The 18,127-nt window shown below is 39.5% G+C and overlaps 1 protein-coding gene across 4 annotated transcripts in view; it reads right to left on the bottom strand.

The window, feature by feature from the left end:
• opa1 (OPA1 mitochondrial dynamin like GTPase) overlaps positions 1-18,127 on the bottom strand; it is a 39,983-nt gene that overhangs the window by 15,297 nt on the left and 6,559 nt on the right. For 2 of the 4 annotated variants that reach the window (XM_037114821.1, XM_037114823.1), the window contains 23 exons: positions 16,565-16,720; positions 14,372-14,425; positions 13,962-14,066; positions 13,673-13,759; positions 13,382-13,495; positions 13,083-13,163; positions 12,914-12,988; positions 12,764-12,835; positions 12,396-12,495; positions 12,161-12,291; positions 11,325-11,397; positions 11,066-11,138; positions 10,866-10,981; positions 9,836-9,900; positions 9,517-9,593; positions 7,767-7,932; positions 7,311-7,463; positions 6,984-7,092; positions 6,252-6,331; positions 5,843-5,983; positions 5,540-5,656; positions 5,338-5,431; positions 4,188-4,298 (listed from right to left, as the gene is read on the bottom strand). In XM_037114821.1, coding sequence (XP_036970716.1) covers positions 4,188-4,298; positions 5,338-5,431; positions 5,540-5,656; positions 5,843-5,983; positions 6,252-6,331; positions 6,984-7,092; positions 7,311-7,463; positions 7,767-7,932; positions 9,517-9,593; positions 9,836-9,900; positions 10,866-10,981; positions 11,066-11,138; positions 11,325-11,397; positions 12,161-12,291; positions 12,396-12,495; positions 12,764-12,835; positions 12,914-12,988; positions 13,083-13,163; positions 13,382-13,495; positions 13,673-13,759; positions 13,962-14,066; positions 14,372-14,425; positions 16,565-16,720 — 2,350 coding nt within the window. The remainder of the gene's footprint in view (positions 1-4,187; positions 4,299-5,337; positions 5,432-5,539; positions 5,657-5,842; positions 5,984-6,251; positions 6,332-6,983; positions 7,093-7,310; positions 7,464-7,766; positions 7,933-9,516; positions 9,594-9,835; positions 9,901-10,865; positions 10,982-11,065; positions 11,139-11,324; positions 11,398-12,160; positions 12,292-12,395; positions 12,496-12,763; positions 12,836-12,913; positions 12,989-13,082; positions 13,164-13,381; positions 13,496-13,672; positions 13,760-13,961; positions 14,067-14,371; positions 14,426-16,564; positions 16,721-18,127) is intronic. The other 2 variants (XM_037114824.1, XM_037114825.1) reach the window with 1 other exon arrangement.

Here is an 18,127-nt window from a genome sequence, read left to right as displayed (position 1 = left end):
GAAAACCTGACTCCACTGCAGAGGAAGTGAACCTGTCCCCTGCAAAATAGACAGTGTGTGTGTTTGTATCTCTTACATGTGTGTGCCTCCATGTAGTCTGAATGTGTCTGTATATACTGGCACGCTTGTAATAATACTCATGTGTAACTTTGGATGTTTGTCTCCTTAAATGCACAATACATGTCTGTGTTTACACTGGTAGTAACACACACGCACGCACGCACGCACGCACGCACGCACGCACGCACGCACGCACGCACGCACGCACGCACGCACGCACGCACGCACACACACACACACACACACACACACACACACACACACACACACACACACACACACACACACACACACACGGTCATGTGTCACTCCTTCGTCAAACCTTAAAATGAGTATTCAGGAAGCCCAAGTGAAAAAGGGAAACAATAGAGATTGTGTGCACTTGTAAGAGCTTAAAAAATGTTGAACAGTCTTGCAGGGTTAATATCTGAATGTCTGAGGCCACAGCAACAACCATCATTTAGATTCTGCACATAAAAGCCAAGAATATCTGGCAGCAGGAAGTAGACAGCAGGAAGAGACTTCTCAGGGCCAGAGGGTAAAGCAACGCCATCTGAATCCTGTCACTACACAACCAGTCAGAAATATGTCTAATGTACATGTCATAAAGTCAGGGTGTCTGTCAGTTGCGCAGACAACACTTTTTAAACTATTTAAATTCCATGTGGAATTGGATTCAAGATACATTTCAAAATTAAGTGACTATAACTGTCTGAAACTAGCCAATGACAAGCCCTGAAAATTCAAATTTCCACAGTAAAAGAACTATTCAGTCCTGAATACAGTAATTTAGCCAATGATTACAAAAATCATGACAAACCGCCAGTGACAAAGACAGAATACTGTGGTCCAGTGATTTTCAAACTTGATAAGCCAAGTACCACCTCAGAAAATATTAGGCTCAGCAAGTACCAACATTAAGACCAACATAACATACAGTAAAGTGGGCCTACTCTATTCAGTTATAGACTGTTCATGCAGGAGGCAGGTTTTTTCCTCATAACCTTTGTTGACTGCCATAGCAACAATGTGCAGTCGTGCTCTATCAACTTTGGTTTCTGCAGGGCTGTTCAAAATATTGTTCTCCTGATCCGCAGCTCCATTACTGTGGCTCATTTGTAGTGTTTTTGACCCTCTCATTTTACCTTGGTGATCATCTTGCTATTACAATTTAAGTTTATCTCATAGTGAATCATAAATGACATATGTGCATTATCATGTACATTACACATGACTACATAGACGCCTGGAACAAAAATATTCTGGGACAGACAAAACTTATTTTAAGTTTTATTTCAGTTCAGGTATTTTTATTTGATATGCTGTAGTATTTCAATTGTATTGTTTTACTAATTTTCAAAACTTGTTTTTTGGGGTTCCTCTCCACAGTTTGACAATAGTAGCTGTAGGTACTTCTAACTACTTCATTGCCAGCTACTTTACAAGCTACTTTTACAAGCACACTTGTGTGTTGTCTATCCTAGTATAAAGGGTGTTTTTTTTTTGTTTTTTTGTCACATAATGGCACAGACCTGCATTGTTCTGCGTGGCTTAAAGACATGCACACTAATTTCTTTAAAATTCTTCACAACAAAGAAACTGCAACAAGAAAACTGGAAAACTTGCTTCCTGAAAGAAGTCTTGTGCAGATGAGAATGACAGAGAATGACTTGTTTGCGTTAGTGTTATTCTTTATACATACACATATAGCCAAAGGTTGTGACATATTCATGAACCACTTCTTTTATAAATTACTTCTAATTAGTGTATTGAAGGCATTTTAATGTTCTTTAATGCAGATCATGAACGCATTTCCAAATGAGGATTCGTTGGTATAAAAGAGAGATTAGTGTTGTGTGTGCAACTTATACTTTGAGGTAGGTGTGTAAATTATGGTCGGAAGTGTGTGTGTGTGCCATTAAGTTGACAGGGACTGTGATTATCTATGTGAGTGTCATACAGAAAGTTTCGAAAGCAAGCTTTGTGTGCTGCTTTTTGAAAACAGACTTTGCTGAACGAGCACAGTTTTGCTGAATAAGACCAAAGCTGGAGACGACTCAACCCTCATTGTATGAGCTGTTAATAGGAGCCTTCAACAAGCGGGCAGGTAAAAATTAGCAGATGTGTCGGACCAACCCCCCAGATAAGTTCTTCAAAAGTTACTTACAGTGCAGATATAGTACATTTGCACAGTTTCTGAAAACATAACATATAGTGAACACTCAAATGCTTTTTAACCAGTGTAAATGACACAAAATGCTGTTGTCCTTTTGCGTGCAGATTTACGCAAAGGCAACAGCACAAGTGCATGCAGGTCTCCCACAGATCATGCTGGGGGGAAAGGAGGAGATTGGTAACCTGCTTTTATAGCCTCTCCACAGACGATTTCTGGCATGAATCCTGTACCACCAGGGAGAAATTAGGCAAGAAATTATCATGTATAACACTCCCAGCTATTGCTGTCAGGAGCTGCTAACCAGCAGTCTGGGTAATGGTAGATAAATCAGGATTCAGATAGCTATGGAAACATCACACAATATGTACAGGTCTGATCAAGTCACTGGTGGCACAGGCCTAGATTGTTTTGTGATGCATTGGTTCCAAAGCAGAGAAATCTTCTCTGTCCATCTCTGGTTGCCATTAACAGCAGGCTCAAACGAAGACCAGAGCCATAGTGGTGGGTCTGACTCATAGAAGCCCCACACAACATATGAACACGATGATATTATGTGCTTGGGCTGGCTCATGACCTTTGGAAAAGGATTTTCCAAATTAACACTCATTTACTGAAAGAAACAGCGCAACAGCGTTTTCCTTAAAAACAGACAGCAAAAAATCCAATACTCTTACGTTGTGCCTCAACACTGACCTTATTTGTTTAGGTGGTGCAACCAATGAGGGTGGCCAGTTGTCTCTTTTTGTAAGTAGGAGCTCTATCATTTTATCATTTTTAGTAACTAATATTTTCTCTTTTTTTTTTTTTTTTACCGGGTTGAGAGAGATACCATTTAGAAAAGCAATAACAATCTAAAGCAAATACTTTCCAGGCTAATCTAATGTCAAACTTGATAGCCTTGCCTCACTGTAAATGTTAAACCACCCATAACTGCTTAAGACATAATTCAAGAACACTAATTAGATACCAGCCACCTTAATACACGCGATTTTCCTTTATCAAGATCAATGCATTTATCCCTGACAAATTAACAATAATTTCTCACATTGTTAAAGATAGTGAGAAAAAACTACATCCTGCAGTTCGTCATCCTTCCCTTTGTGTTTTTTGTGTGATCCTGCTGACAAACCAACCAACCAAGGTCTTTACATAACCATGTTATTAACATAGTGGTACCACTGTAACCAACAAAAAACATGCTCTGATGTGTGTGTATGTGAGAGAGAGCTTCTAGGAATGTGGGTACACTACAAATAGCATTGTACTGAATCAGTCCTCCCTCAAACACAGAAACAATTAAAGACTCCTAATATACATTAAAATCAATAACTGTGATATATTAGGGATGTCACCAGGAACAGGTACAGTGCGTTAAGTTTAAGTATAGCTTCAATCATACATGTTCACTGTACACATATTGGGATGAGCTTGGTGGGTGTAGATTTAAAAGCAAGTGGGAACCATAAAACAATAAACATTAAATTTGAAAACAAATTCAACACCTTCTTAGACTAGTGCAAACCAGTCCACACAACTCTGTTCACAATGTGGCAGCTTTACTACCTATTATATGAAGAAATGCTACTGAGTGCCTGAGAGAAGAGCAACAGTCTGCCTTAAAAAGAAGCTTAAAAAGCAAGCTGACATCTGAGTTATTTTATCAGTTTGATGGTTTCACTGAGTGAATATCATATCAGACTAGTCGATACCATTTCCTTTAGCACTACTGCCACCTACTGACAACTACAAGACCGACAACTATTTGTAATCGATACAAGGTACTACAAGTTGAGAAGAGCCAATACAACGCTAACCAAAGGGACAAGCTGATTGTGACAAACTGCCTCCTTTCTCATTGTCACTTGGGATGAAGTGTATGTGTTTTGTATTGTGTTTTAATTATTTAGTCATTAACATTCAATTCACTGTGCTGTAAGTCTTTGTGTCTTACTGAGATCCTCAGCCAGCTGGACCCGGCGCCCTGTGATGAGGTGGCTCTTCCTCTCCATGTCCTCCCCGAAGTCATCCAGCACCTCCTTCACATTTTTCTCCAAGCGACGCACTGAGAAGACACACACACACACACACACACACACACACACACACACACCCCCACACACACAGCATTACAATCAATATTCAATCCAAATCTAATTTGGACGATCTAATTTTTCTCTCTGTGTTCCCATTGAATGATAGGTTCAGTGCATGTTTTCACCCTCATTAACATGGTTGGGAGAGGAATTGTCTATTGTCATAATAGCTGTTTGTGAGTATACCCGCAGTAGGACCAATGTCTTTTTTGAATAGTTATTGATGACCTGGATAACAGGTTATGGATCTTGGATGGATTATATCACAAAGTCCAGGCTGAGAGTATTGGTTACTCAGTTGCCCTAGTTGACCAAATTTAGACCACTTTGAACTACATGGTTTCCTCTTGGGTCCTGATGGTGATCATTACCTTTTGAAAAATAGCTGTGTCAGTTGAACTCCGGGTTAAATCTTTTTCCTTTAGCCGCAACTATTACTCGATAAACTCATTAGCCAGTAGAAAAAATTAATCAGAAACTATTTTTCTAATTTATACATTTTAAATGTCAAACACTTTCTGGTTCCAGCTTTCTATAACTCAATTATGCATGGCCTCTCTTTATAATCTGTATTAATACATGCAAAGTCCTTGAGTTCTGGCCTGTTGATTTGACAAAGACAGGGTCTCTTGGACATTGTAACAAGCATTTTTCACAACTTTGACATTTTTTATATTGAACAATTAGTCAGTTAATCGTGAAAATAATCAGCAGATTAATCAATGATGTGAATAATAGTTAGCTGAAGCCTCTATAGTGCCACTGTTGCAATAATATACTGATGTACAGTAAGAGCTAAATCAATCATTCTTGTAATGTAACAACAAAAAGAGATATCTGGTATTAAACAGCAACACCCATCTGGACTGATTAACAGGAGGGGGGATATGATCATAAAAATGGGCAGAGAGTTTGACAAATTATCCATATTTGCTTTTTTGTTTTTAAATGATAGAAACCTTCCTTGGAAATTCAGTATCACGGTTGAATCAAATCCCCAGTCCTTACCCTCAGTGTTGGTGAGCTGCTGTCGGAGAGTGTTGGCTGTGATGACCAGCATCCTCTGGATCCTCCAAAACAGTACCACGTCATTGCACTCCAGCTGGAAAAAAAACAAACATGCAGGCACACACAGCTTAGCTTGCTTTTCACACACTAAATATAGCTGACAAAAAAAGACAACTTAGAATTACACATCCTCTCTCCTTACTTCAGAGTCAACAAAGTGTCTCTGGTAGTAGTAGAATCCTCTTTTGCAGAGGTTACAGTGGGACAGAGCATTCTGCAAGAAGTGTCGGCGATAGAGCTGGTGCCACGTGTCCTTGATCTGAACAGGTAAGTAGGCAGTTAATGGGTGGTAGATGTAATGAAAGATGGCATACATGTACAGTGCAAGCTGTTATGATTTACATTAAACATTTTTCTTTCAATTAGAAAAAAACAAGATGATTCAAACTCAATAATAAAGGGCCCTTGCTTTCATTATTGTTGACATTAGTTTTTTTGATCTCACCAGCACAGGGTCAACTTCAACCCCTCGTCCCTCCAGATTCTTCCTGACTGTAGTGACCTCATCATTGGCCAAGTAGGCTGTGTGGTCATCGTGTAGCTTCAGCAAGCGCTCCAGTTCATTTTTTGTTTCATTACGAATGTGCTGAAAGGTCAAAAGAATTAAGTGAGCACTGTCCTTATGGTGGCAGATGGGCAGTTAGATGTGGATGATTATTAAATGTATTCTATGCTTCAATTAAGCACCAATGTGGCAAGACTGGTATTACACAAGCCAAAAAAAGGCTTTATAATCCTTTGCCTTAAACTTTAAGGCAAAGGATTATAAAGCCTTTTTTTTTAAGGCTTAAAGTCTCCAGTGCCTCTAAAAATCAGTCAGTGAGGGCATTTGGGAAGACCCCTAAGTCTCTGACCTGTTCTGGTGTGCGATTCTTCCAGTTCCACCACCTCTGTTTCCAGTCTGGACCCACCATATCTCTGATTACTGACTCAGCTACAAGCAGAGAGAAGAGCAAGCGAGAAAGACAAGGACAAAACACACAAAAGAGAATTCAATATATTGTATGTTGCTTACGGTAGCAGCCACTTCCATCCACAATACTCTATACGTGAGATCATACGTCATAAGCATCCAAGGCGCCATTGAAACAGAGTTTCCACTGTTGCATACAGTAGTCTAGACAAGATAGCAGGGAAGCATGACAGCCCTTTTCCTAATGTGCGTGTCTGTGACTGGTTTAACAATTTATATCCAACAGTTCTAAATGTGCTGCAGCAGATTCAAGAATTTGTTCTGTAATTTAAATGAATCTGACCTGATTATGTTTGAGCACTAACATCAGTTAAAATGGTTAAAAGAAAATGCTAGCCAGTTGGAAAAGACAAAACTTGCACTCTTTGTTTTTAACATCTTAGTAGGTAGAAATATGACAATACATTTGCTTGCCCTATGTTGGTATCATCTGATCTACACAGGGTTTCGAAAACAGTTTGACAGGTATGTTATCATCTGTGTAGCCTTTATTCTACCAAGTAAAGGCATGATTGAGTTTAAAATGTTTGAACACAAAATCCTATGGTTAAGAATGAGAAGGGAGTCCAGCACTCGCTAAGTGACACAGCGGATATCATCATGGTTAACATACTGTCTTTGAGGCGTGACTGCAGGGTTTCCTCCATGAACTGGATGGCTGCGTCCCACTGGGGCTTGTCTGTGATGGAACGGTCCTCTAGGGCATTATGTTGGATCACCCTCTGACACACACAAACAGGACAAGACCGCTTTTTTATAACACAAATGCTATTAAGTTTTGTATCACATAATCCAGTTGTGGCATATATGTTAGCAAAACCAGATCTATTTATCACACATGATCAGGAAATTGTGTCTACTTCAGGAAGTGTTAAATCAACTACTGCACAGGCTCTCTGGTTCTATGCACACAGGGTGAGTGGATTTACTATGTGTTTACCAGGCTGTCCATGGCCCTCTCATTCCACTTGTGCCTCTTGATGCTCTCATCCTTTACGGCCTCCTTCAACTTGTCAAAAATGTCGTCCTGGTCTTTGCCTTTGTATTCAGCCATGAAGCGGGCAAACTCTTCCTGCAGTGTCTCCCAGGCAACCTAGAGAAAGGCAAAGTATAGTGAGGAAAGAAAAGGCCCATATTGTCATAAAGCTAGCCTCTGATTGAAAATCTCTTTCACTTCTGCACTGAGTACATTACAATGCTAAACTGTGGAATCTGAATGACAGTAAAATGCAAAATAATTCAGTAATAGCTAAGTTGATCCTTTCCTCATTTCAGTCAACTTAGGTAATAGATTTAACCTAAGTTTGAACTGATTTCATCCAATAGTCAACATCTACCTTTAAACAAGTTGGATTACATAATGACAAGTTGTTTACAGCCACACAGTCTGTGTTACCTCTAGTGCTTTGTGTGGAAGCTGCTTGTCGGTCCACTGCTTGAGCTTAATGTCCACAGTGGTGTTAAAGGTACCAGAGTCCATTGTTTGAGCAGCAGGCAGGTAGATGTTCTCAATCACGTGGGTGGAAACTCGTTCCCACAGCTTCTTCTGCAAGATGGACTCCCTGGAAGAGTAAAAGATAAGTCCAATACTACCAGTAAGTGAAGGAACAAAATATCTTTTGATTGGCCTCGAGCTGTTGTGGTTTTGGGTCTCTGTGAATTGAATGCTAGCAAGATGCTAACGGTGCTTCAGCAAGATCATAGAGGCATGAAACTTTTTGTTTTTTAGATTCTGATTATTATTCTTAGATTAAGATTTAAGATGGATCTAATAAGCATGTTGTTTGTACCATAAGTGCTTCCAGGGGCACAGTTTAAATGACCTGGTAGGGTGAGAAACCAATGAGGGAAGAGATCAGTCTTGGCTGAGCTGCTTTCACTTGTGCTGCTGCAATTGCACTTGACTATAGATTCCAATACAGCTCCAGTCTGACCCTGTTAGCAACTACCAGCCTCTGCATTTCACCCCATGTCTCCACTGCTGTGTGGCAATGGAACAAAACCATCCCCAAGTCCCACTAGACCAGACCAGCAATGGGGCCTCTCATTTATCATAAACGCATGCTCATATTTCATTAAGCTCCCCTTTTGTTCCAGCTAGCACCCCTCACTGTCAATAAGTGCTATCTCCAATAGTGCTGGCTGGCTGCTGGCTGGCTAACAGGGCCACCCCTGTTCCGGTCCATGGGCCATTCATCAGAGTATTGATCTGGGAGAACTGATGGCACGCACACTGGGGACGGCCATAACACAATGCATACATCTCATTTAGTATAGTTCTCCTCTTCGGGGCGAGGTTTAACTATACATTCATGCACAGATAAATACATGCAGAGACAGACCTGCAGTTTGATCTAAAAATAGTTTACCCTCATGTCTTTGTAGAACAAATACATTATCTAACTGGCTTTAGGCAAAGTGCAGCTAGATTTTTTTTGACACAGTTTAGTCTTCATATGGGGGCACATTTTTCAGACCAATATTATGCACAGTGGATTAAATAGTCACTCTTAGAAAAAGAGCCTGATTAGTATATCACTTGGCTGATATTTGTGTTTATGTGTGTGTGTGTGTGTGTGTATATTCAATTTCTCTTCAAGTACATCGTTTCAGTGCACTGATGCCATTTTGGGCAGTAAAGTTTATTGTTAAACTGTCAACTACCAGACTCCTATAAATATCCTTCTTCACAAGTGTTTGAAAACCACACGGAAACTATTACTCCCTTCAGTACTGGGCCTAAAGAAGCAAGTATCAGTTGGCCTCTACTAACAACAGTAAGATGCTGGAACTGACATCCGAAGAAACCACAGGAGGAATCAATAAGCACTTGAAAAACTGGATCACATCTTTAGATAATAAATAAATTAATGTATACCCCAAAACATGAACAAAAAGTAGCATCTTGCACTTGAGTTTTTGAGAGCTTAAAAAGATTTGAAGTTTTGTTGTGCTGGTAATGGTATTTACATAAATCTATATACAATTTGTTATATACAGAAAGAAATTCAGATTGGATCTAAATTAGTGTATCCCTGAAGATTTTTCCTTTTATCCATAAGGCTGGTACATAGATAACAGCTTTGACTTTTTTAAGACAGAACTAAAAATCATGAGCTTAACACATTTGCTCATCATTAACTCACCAGTGTTGTGGGGTCACTTGACTCAAACTAATGACTTCATCCAAGATTTCATTTTTGGCCTTTTCATAGAGTTCATTCTGCAAAAAGAAAAAAAACAACATCTTTATTTTTACAACTTTGTTCATGGTGTGCACCTGTTCTATGGGGTGTTTTAACTCTTCCTTTTATCTTGACAGGAAACCTTTTTAGTTTTTTCCTTTCCATAAACAGCATTTGTGACAACAGGGCCACCAATGAGCTACCGCTTCCTTTTTTATCATCCTTAAGATTTTTTTCAAGCCTCTTTCATGTAAAGAGCAATGATGTTTGTGTTTCTCACCCTGTCCAGCTCTCTCAGACGAGGGTAGTTGTTCTTCCATTCCGTCTCCAGGTTGAAACGAGATGCTGGGGTGATGAGGACAGTGACAATTAATATTCCATTTTATCAAACCTCAATATACGATATACGATCTTGACCTTTACATGTTCAGGCACGTTATTATCAAGTATCAGCTGTTACATCATATATCAGCCAAAAACTTAACCGGTTCCCTTAAAGTTTCATGTTAAAATATTTGGATGTGTCTCAGTTGGCGAGTGGTCATTCTCATGCCTGGACAAAACTCATCTCCTCCATGTTTATATTACTATTTACACCTTTGATGTTATACTCCATTAAACAGTAATTTTATATAGTCAACAAGCAAATGACCATATGGAGACAGGGCCTGCTTTGTTTTAAGCCGTATGATATGAAGGCAGCTTTCAGACTGTTAATGGTGCCTATCCTTGAATAAAGGTGGACGAGGACACACCTTCTGTCTTAACTGGTCCCTTAGGAGGAGAGGGGAGGGGGCCAATCACAGAGTATTTATCAAAAGTGAGATTTTTAGTTCTCATATACGCACACACAGACAGACAAAGTGACACACACACAGACACACACACACACAGACACACACACACCAACCCTGCTGTCCCTATCCACAGTGAAGATTAGGCTAATTGCTGGTTTGTGGGGCCAAGGTGGCGCCAAGCATGGAGGATGAAGGCCGACTGTGTGTGATTTGATGGGATATGGATCAATACACCACACAATAGGCCTGTGGGAACCGCAGTCTCACAGCTATAAATCTCTGGTGCTGTTAGCAATGGGCTTGTGATTGTCTAGACTAATTGCTGTTGGAAGGCACGACTGTGAAAGGTGTGGCAGGGTCGGCTTAGTAATGCCAATACAGGGAGGTGGGAGAGTGAGAAGGAGATGAGTAGTAGCACCTGTTCCCTGTACATTTTATGTAAAAAAAATCTACTCTATTAAACCATCCTTTGGGTTGAAAAAGGTGTTGGATATGAACATTGTGCAGTCATACCTTTGAAGACATCCGCCTGCTGCTCAACAGATTCCCTAACCATCTTCCAGAAGCAATCAGAGACGGCTAGACTCAAGTTCTTTGTGGTCACCTGGTGGGCCTTCAGCATTCCGTCCCTTTGTTGCATACATACATTAACTGTCAACTTTAAATGTATTCATTTAATAGAGTCAAAGTTTGGCCAATTAGCTACAACTTGCCTCAGTAATCTGGAGTTTTGGAAGAAGTCTTCCTCATAGTCTTTGATAGAGTCAATGCTTTCACCGCTGCTCCCTGCACACAAGAAGACAGCATAACAACAAAGTGTGAGTAAATAATGACTCACTTACTACTACTTAAGTTGCTCTCTAATAGAAGTGCAGGCGTTAGTGAAATAGGACATGATTATAATGTGAAAGTCCTCCTCAAATATATTTTAATTAAAGGCAGCCTGATGAATTACTCAGTAGTACATGTTACCTTTTCCTGTGACTACAGCAAAGTAACCCAGGGCCTTCATGGGAAACAGCTTGCCTTCCACTATTTGTTGGATCTGAAAGACAAAATGGAAACAAGGAGGACTTAAGATTCCATGCCAACCACTTTGTAGTACACCCTTCCCCACTCACTGAGAGACCATCAGGTTAAAATTTAAGTTCTGAGCTCCCTCTTCTGGAGAAGCGGCATATAACTTCACTCAAAGAGGCTACTATTTCAAGCCCTGACTTGAGAAACCTGGAAATGCAGCTGTTTTCTTGATTAAATTCATACTTATTCAAGATCATCAACAAAAGGCCTGTAGACAGATCCTCGGTGTCATCACAACTACTGTGAGGACATAAGTAAGTGCCACAGCTTTAAAATGAGTTAATAGTAAGTATAATTCTGTAACTATATGGTACACTTTTCTGTTGGATTGTACTGGATTTGGTTAACTCTTTGTAATGACCATAATTTATAAATGGCAAATATATAGTTTAACTTTTAGTTAATAGCCATTTCCTTGTTGATAGACAATGAAATGTTTCTTAAACCATTTATTAAGCAATTTTAAAGGTTAGTGAACACCAGTTGTAACTTTATAATAGTCAACATAATGTTTATAGATGGACTTCTACATACCATCAATTAACACATCATGTCTTGATATTAACACATCGTATCATACACATCAGTGCAACTTCGTAATAAGCGGTTAGTTAATACAAATGTTTATAAAGCCTTTAATCTGTTATCAACTTTGAAAAAAATATAAACCAAAGTATATTTAATTATAAATTTAGTGTTGACAAATTTTGGAGAGTTAAGTGTCTTACTCTGCTCGGGCTGGCCAGGTTTTTCTCAGCCAAGTCCACCTTAGTCAGGACAAAGATGGTCCTCTTCCCCTGGGGGTCCATCTGACTAACCAAGTCTGTTACAATGCTCCGCTCTGCATCCACACTGCCATCTGGAGGCAGAAAAAGAAGGTCAGAGATATTATGACATTGTACATATCATAACAATGAAGATGGTCAGGAGTATGAACATTGTTGTGGCTGTAAATAAACTCACCTTGAATGCAGAGGATGATTGCATTGGGGTTCTGCATGTAGGCCTTACTGATGCTGAAGATGGTTTCTTTAGTATCTGATGCCATTCCTGCAGTCACCGTCTTGGAGAGACACAAATAAATTAACCTATTAAAGACTGCTGTTGCATCACTGGATTTGTGAAGACAAGTTCGGCTTTGATTAACATGACAGAAAATACAAAATCAATCAGAAGAAGTTGATTACTAAAACATTAATTTCTAAACTAAAAAAACACAGATATGCTGTAAATAATAATATGAAAACTTGTAGTAATAATGAAAGCATTAAATAAAATAGTACACATTTATACATTACAGATTTTTTTTCAATAAAAGAATGCATACTCACACTGATGACACCTGGTAAGTCAACAAGCACCATCCTCTGGATGCCGGGGCCTTTAACACTTAAGGATATTGTCTGACACCCAAAAAAATAAACAGCATTATTCTATGAAACATCACTGAGATAAATCTGAATGGAGATCTGATGTCCAACCTCAGTGCTGACTGTCTGTCCCTCCCTCACACTCTTCCTCATCCTCAGTTCAATTTCGTGCCTCAGAGCAGCCAGCTGCAGCACAAAGAGAGAGACTTGGTTAAACACGTAAAAACGTTAGTGCTAAAATTTATATTAGGTTAATGGAATAAATGAGTCTATGACTTACATCCTCCTCCTTGGTGAGGTCAAACTCTCGACCACTGTCTTTAAACATGGCTACATGGTGGGGGCCTTCGCTTAGTGTTACCTGCAGACAGAAGATGAGTAAGCACTCAGAAATTCATCCAAACTGGGACACTTACCACTGTGGACATCAAGCTGGGCCAATTATTTGCTGATTCTGCTCGACAATGGCTATACATGCTGTAATTTCACGGCCATTTCATGACAACAAGCAAGTATGTAAATGTTTTTTTCTGTCCTTTGAGAATGAAAGGTTTGATCAGCCAGTCTGGTCCCACATACCTTGACAGGAGAGCGGGTCATCATCTCTCCTGAGCCTCTGGGGAAGATCCTGGCCTGGGCTATCATCTCCAGCACACTGGTCTTCCCAGCACTCTGATCCCCAACCACAACCACCTGAAACAGAAGAGGAGGAAAAGGTAGGAGATTAGATGAAATACAGTTAAATGGATAGAAGAGGAAGGAGACCACTATACCCAATGGCAAGCACAAAGTGGAAAAGGAAACAGGTGAACATTTTTGATAGAAATTCATTTTCTATAAACAGTAGATCTACAGTTAATTGCTCCTTACCCTTGGCAAGTGGTCCTGGGTGTTGTAGTTTGAATCGTAGTCAGACAAGATGTCCAGGACTTCAGAATACAAGTCAATAAGGGATTTCTACACAAGGGGACACAACAGTCATGAAAATGAATCATATGCATCAGCAGCATTACAGTCAAACTTAAAAAGCATATTTGTCTGTAGTGTGACTCCTTTATGAAATATTCTGAAATCAAACAAAACTGGGACCTCAAAGTAAAAACTTCAGAGAATTTAGTGTGCGGTGTCTTCAGTATGTGTGTGTTGATGTTAAACCCACCTTCACTTTTCTTTGGTGAATGCCCTTATCATCTTTTTGCAGCACCACTTTCCTTAACTCTTTATTCTCCTTCTCCAGTCTCTCCAGCATGCGCTGATATTTTAGCTACAGGATAAACAATAGAACATGATTGATGCCCTGTATCAGCAACACTTCACAGCAGTTTTACTGCCTATTTGGGCTGTATGAAGGATACAATACAAGTAACTATGATGTAGGTGTAACAAAGATGTTAACATATTTGATTTCAGACTGTTTTGATCACTTTTAAGGGAGAAGATATTAATTATTTAAAGATACTGGACAATAAAAGTGCTAAAAGACTTGGATGACTTCCATAAGACCAACATTCCTCTGGTCAAAGTAATTCTGTTCAGATTTTATGATTAGTTATACACAATCTACTGTACCTGTGTACGGAGCAGATCCTCTTGGAGCTGGTCTATCTTTTCTTTGTCTGATGACTACAGATTGAAATAGAACAACAGAGGAACAAAACAGCAACAAATTGAGTTAATGCTTTTCTTCCCACACTGAAATTAAGGGCTTCCCTTTACACTTCACAAGCATGAAATCCCACCAGCACCCTGAAGGTTGATTACGTGCACACTGTATTACAGAAAGAACCAGTTTAGTTTAATGCATAAAGAGAACAAGAGAAATCAGATTTCAGGCAGACACTACTCATTCTGGTATTACTTGGGTTTGATCAACAAGCTATTGATTCACAAACAGGCACAATTCAAAGAGAGAGCCCTGAAAAATACAGCTGAACACAAATCACAAAATCATTCAGTCATTATAGTTTGATTTTTAATGATCGAGGAAAATTCATTTGATTCTTTCGCTTGTACACTTGCAACATGTTTGCATGTTAGGGTGAGAGACAGGACAGAAAGCAAGAGACACAGCACACATGAACAAATGGGACTGGCAGCAGAAGAAAGGGAACTAAACCAACAGACAACACCGAACTAACCAAACTACTTCACCAAAAACTGTTTCTTTACAACATAACAGGAACAAGCAATGTGCTGTTAAATACCCTCTGGTGGTATGTGTCAACAGTGGATTAAAATGTTTTGAAAGTCCTCAATTAAGGGACTTATTTAGCATTACAAAACTGCTCATTAGCTTAAGACTTCTACTTGCTGACAACAATGTCTTATATAGCTGTGTCCATTCATGGTCATTTCAAGAAGTGCAGCTCACACCATGCAGCGGGTTGCCACTTCACTCCATGCAGTGCTTCCGTACATGAATGGAGCTGCTGATTATCCGTCCATATGCATGAGAGCGTGAGACTGGTGTACATCACTGTGCTTCTGGAACAAGGCTACAAAAAGGTCCATGCATGCCTTTTCCCCATAGCCAACTGATAAAGCATACTTTAGCACAGCCTGACACACTATAGGGTGATACATGGGTGTTGTAGAGGACAGACTAGAGGATTGACGGGCCAATTCGTCTCCACTGAAAATATTGTAAAATGAAAATGTTTTTAAAAAATATTCAAAACACTAAGGCCATGGCTTAAATTAGGGTGCTAGGCACAAAACACTTAATAAAATATAAAGCAGTCCACTACAACAGCAATGCAATATATAGGTTTAGTCAGAGAGGAGTTGTTTAGTTTATTTGTGCAATGTTTGATTTTAGTTTAAAATGTTGCCATCTATGTGGTGAACAAAATAAACCCTCAATTTCAAGAGAAACTGAACATTGTCAGTATAACCAGCATTGCATTCACTGCATGGCCATTGTACTGGAAATCATTATTGCACTAGTGAATTATTTGGCAGCTGTTCTGAAATTTGGGTCTTGGGTTCTTTTATAAAAAGTGCTATTAGTCTCTAAATTGAGAGCTCCATCTTTACACATTAAATTAGTTAAAGTTCCCCTCCAGTCAAAAATATGTTTGTTTTTTTCTTGTTCACTGAGGATCCAATTTTAAGGCTCTGGCCTATTAGAATGATTTGTAATTTAAACAAATGAATGTGATGGTAAGACCTGAAGCCTCCAGGGCACATTCGTATAATGAGAAATAACTTTACAGTGAGGTAGGACACATATTATGTCCAGGAGAAAAACTTCAGAATTTAACATAATTTGCATATCCAGGAGGAGGAGTAGATTATTTATTTAAAGGATTTTAAGGGGGAATTTATCTTTTTGTGTGTCAGTCTGCTTTGAACAATACTGACACCTTTTGTTTTATTTGCTTATATGTTTAATTAGATGTCTGGAAGGCATCTTTAAAGAACAACTTAACATCAGCTGAAAATCTAATGGTTTAACTTCTCAATTTGCTGCATTTCAAATGTTGGAGTGTACTCCAAATTGTGACAGAACTGTTACATGAGCTTGAAGCTGTGACGTAAACACGCATCCAACCACACCCACCGGTGATGTCGGTTGTGGTCACAGGTGCAACAAATGTTTTACTATTGAGAGAGTGAAACCCTGCTTTTCAGCCTGGTGTTAATTTTGTCAGAGTGGATGGTAGAAATTAAATGGTCCAGAAAAAAATATTCAATTTCTTCTCTGATCTTTGAGGAGGCTTTGGTGGGATAGGGCGGATCTAAGTGGGTTGGGACCTTCACCTTGCGTTTCTGCTGAGGGGGGCTGGGGTTCGGAGGCGGACTGGGAGCAGGCTCTGGCGGTGGGGGACGCGCATTATTGGCTGCAGCGGCCCGCCGGACCTCCTCCTCGTGCCGCTGGATCTGCTGCTGAATAAGAATGAGCTCGCCAAGCAGACCCTGCTGGGGTACGTCATAATGAGAGACAGGTAGGAGCACCAACAAAGACAATAACCAGCCACTGCGCTGGCCGGCCATGTAGGCAAATGCTGCTCCCAAACACAGGGCGACAACAGAGGAAACCTGAGACTCTCAGTCACTGGCATTCGTTCAGTTCAGGCAGGAAAATCACGTTACAGTCATAGCTCGAGTTTAAAAGAATCAAGGTTTGTGCCTTTGGTAATCTCGCCACCATCATCAGTGTGACCCAACAAAGTCAGTCTCTCTCAAACAGAATGGGGAGATGTCAAACTTTGCCGAACTGAAAGCAGAGGAGGTGACTAATACCACAACCAGCACCTCTCAGCAAGTGGCAACAACAGTGACTCTGTTCTGTCCTCAACATCATGCACCACTGTGGACTAATGACTGCACGTTCACTATGATTCTGATGACAATATGATTGACTTCATGCTAATGTATAGAAGTATAAAATGCAGTAGAAAAATAGAATATCAAGTTTTACTATAAAAGGTAAAATAATAACCAAGTTCAGAAGCAATGTTTTTACTGTGCTGTAAATGCATAATTGGTCTGATGAAGGTGAAGATGATGTGATTAACTAAGCATAGCAAGCACCAGAACATATCTCTACAAGGAGAAAAGCATACTATGCAGCAGGTGAAATTTGCTTTAGTTCAAGGGTCCCCAACATGAACTCGTCATCATCTTGTGCCCTGTGAAAGGCCTGTATGATAATATAACAGTTTAATGTAATTTCAAGTTCATTTTTTTCCTGCATAAGTTATGTTAAATGTGCTCATGTTGGAGACCATGATTGCAGACTAAAAGCAGGGCAGAGGAGAGAAAAGCTGCCATCGTTTTTTTTTGTTGTTGTTTTTTACATTATTATTTTTCAGACATTCACATGTCTTCAAGGTTTAAACTTAAACTCTGTCCATTGTTAAAAAAAAACAAAAAACACAGAAACACAAAGGCAAAGAACAGAGGGACACGGAATGGGTCACTTTGTGGAAAAGAACATGAAACAAAAAACAGAGAGGACAGCAAAAATGAAACACATATGCATTCAAAGTGTTCTGCCAGAGAGTCCTATATAAAAAAGCTGGAAAAAGCAACATTTTCAATGAATGAGACTTCTAGAGAACAGTTAAAAGCATTACAAGTATAAAAAACCTCTTTTGAAGCAATGATAAATATCAATATGCATAATGTCTTCTACTGGCGAAACGTTATAAAGGTTCATGTAATAACACAATTAAGAATGAGCAGGTCTGTAGTGAGACTCACACAGAAGGCTGGTCATCTAATGTGTCATAAAACCATTTTCTTATAACAATGCCACTTGGTGTCAAATGCTCATTTTATTTATACAGTAGGTTGGCAGTCAGTGTAAAATTTACCATT

This window comes from Acanthopagrus latus, chromosome 11 (assembly GCF_904848185.1).
Source record: "Acanthopagrus latus isolate v.2019 chromosome 11, fAcaLat1.1, whole genome shotgun sequence".
NCBI lineage: Eukaryota > Metazoa > Chordata > Actinopteri > Spariformes > Sparidae > Acanthopagrus > Acanthopagrus latus.
Note: the sequence above shows the minus strand (reverse complement) of the source record. Positions and strands in the feature narration are given on the sequence as shown.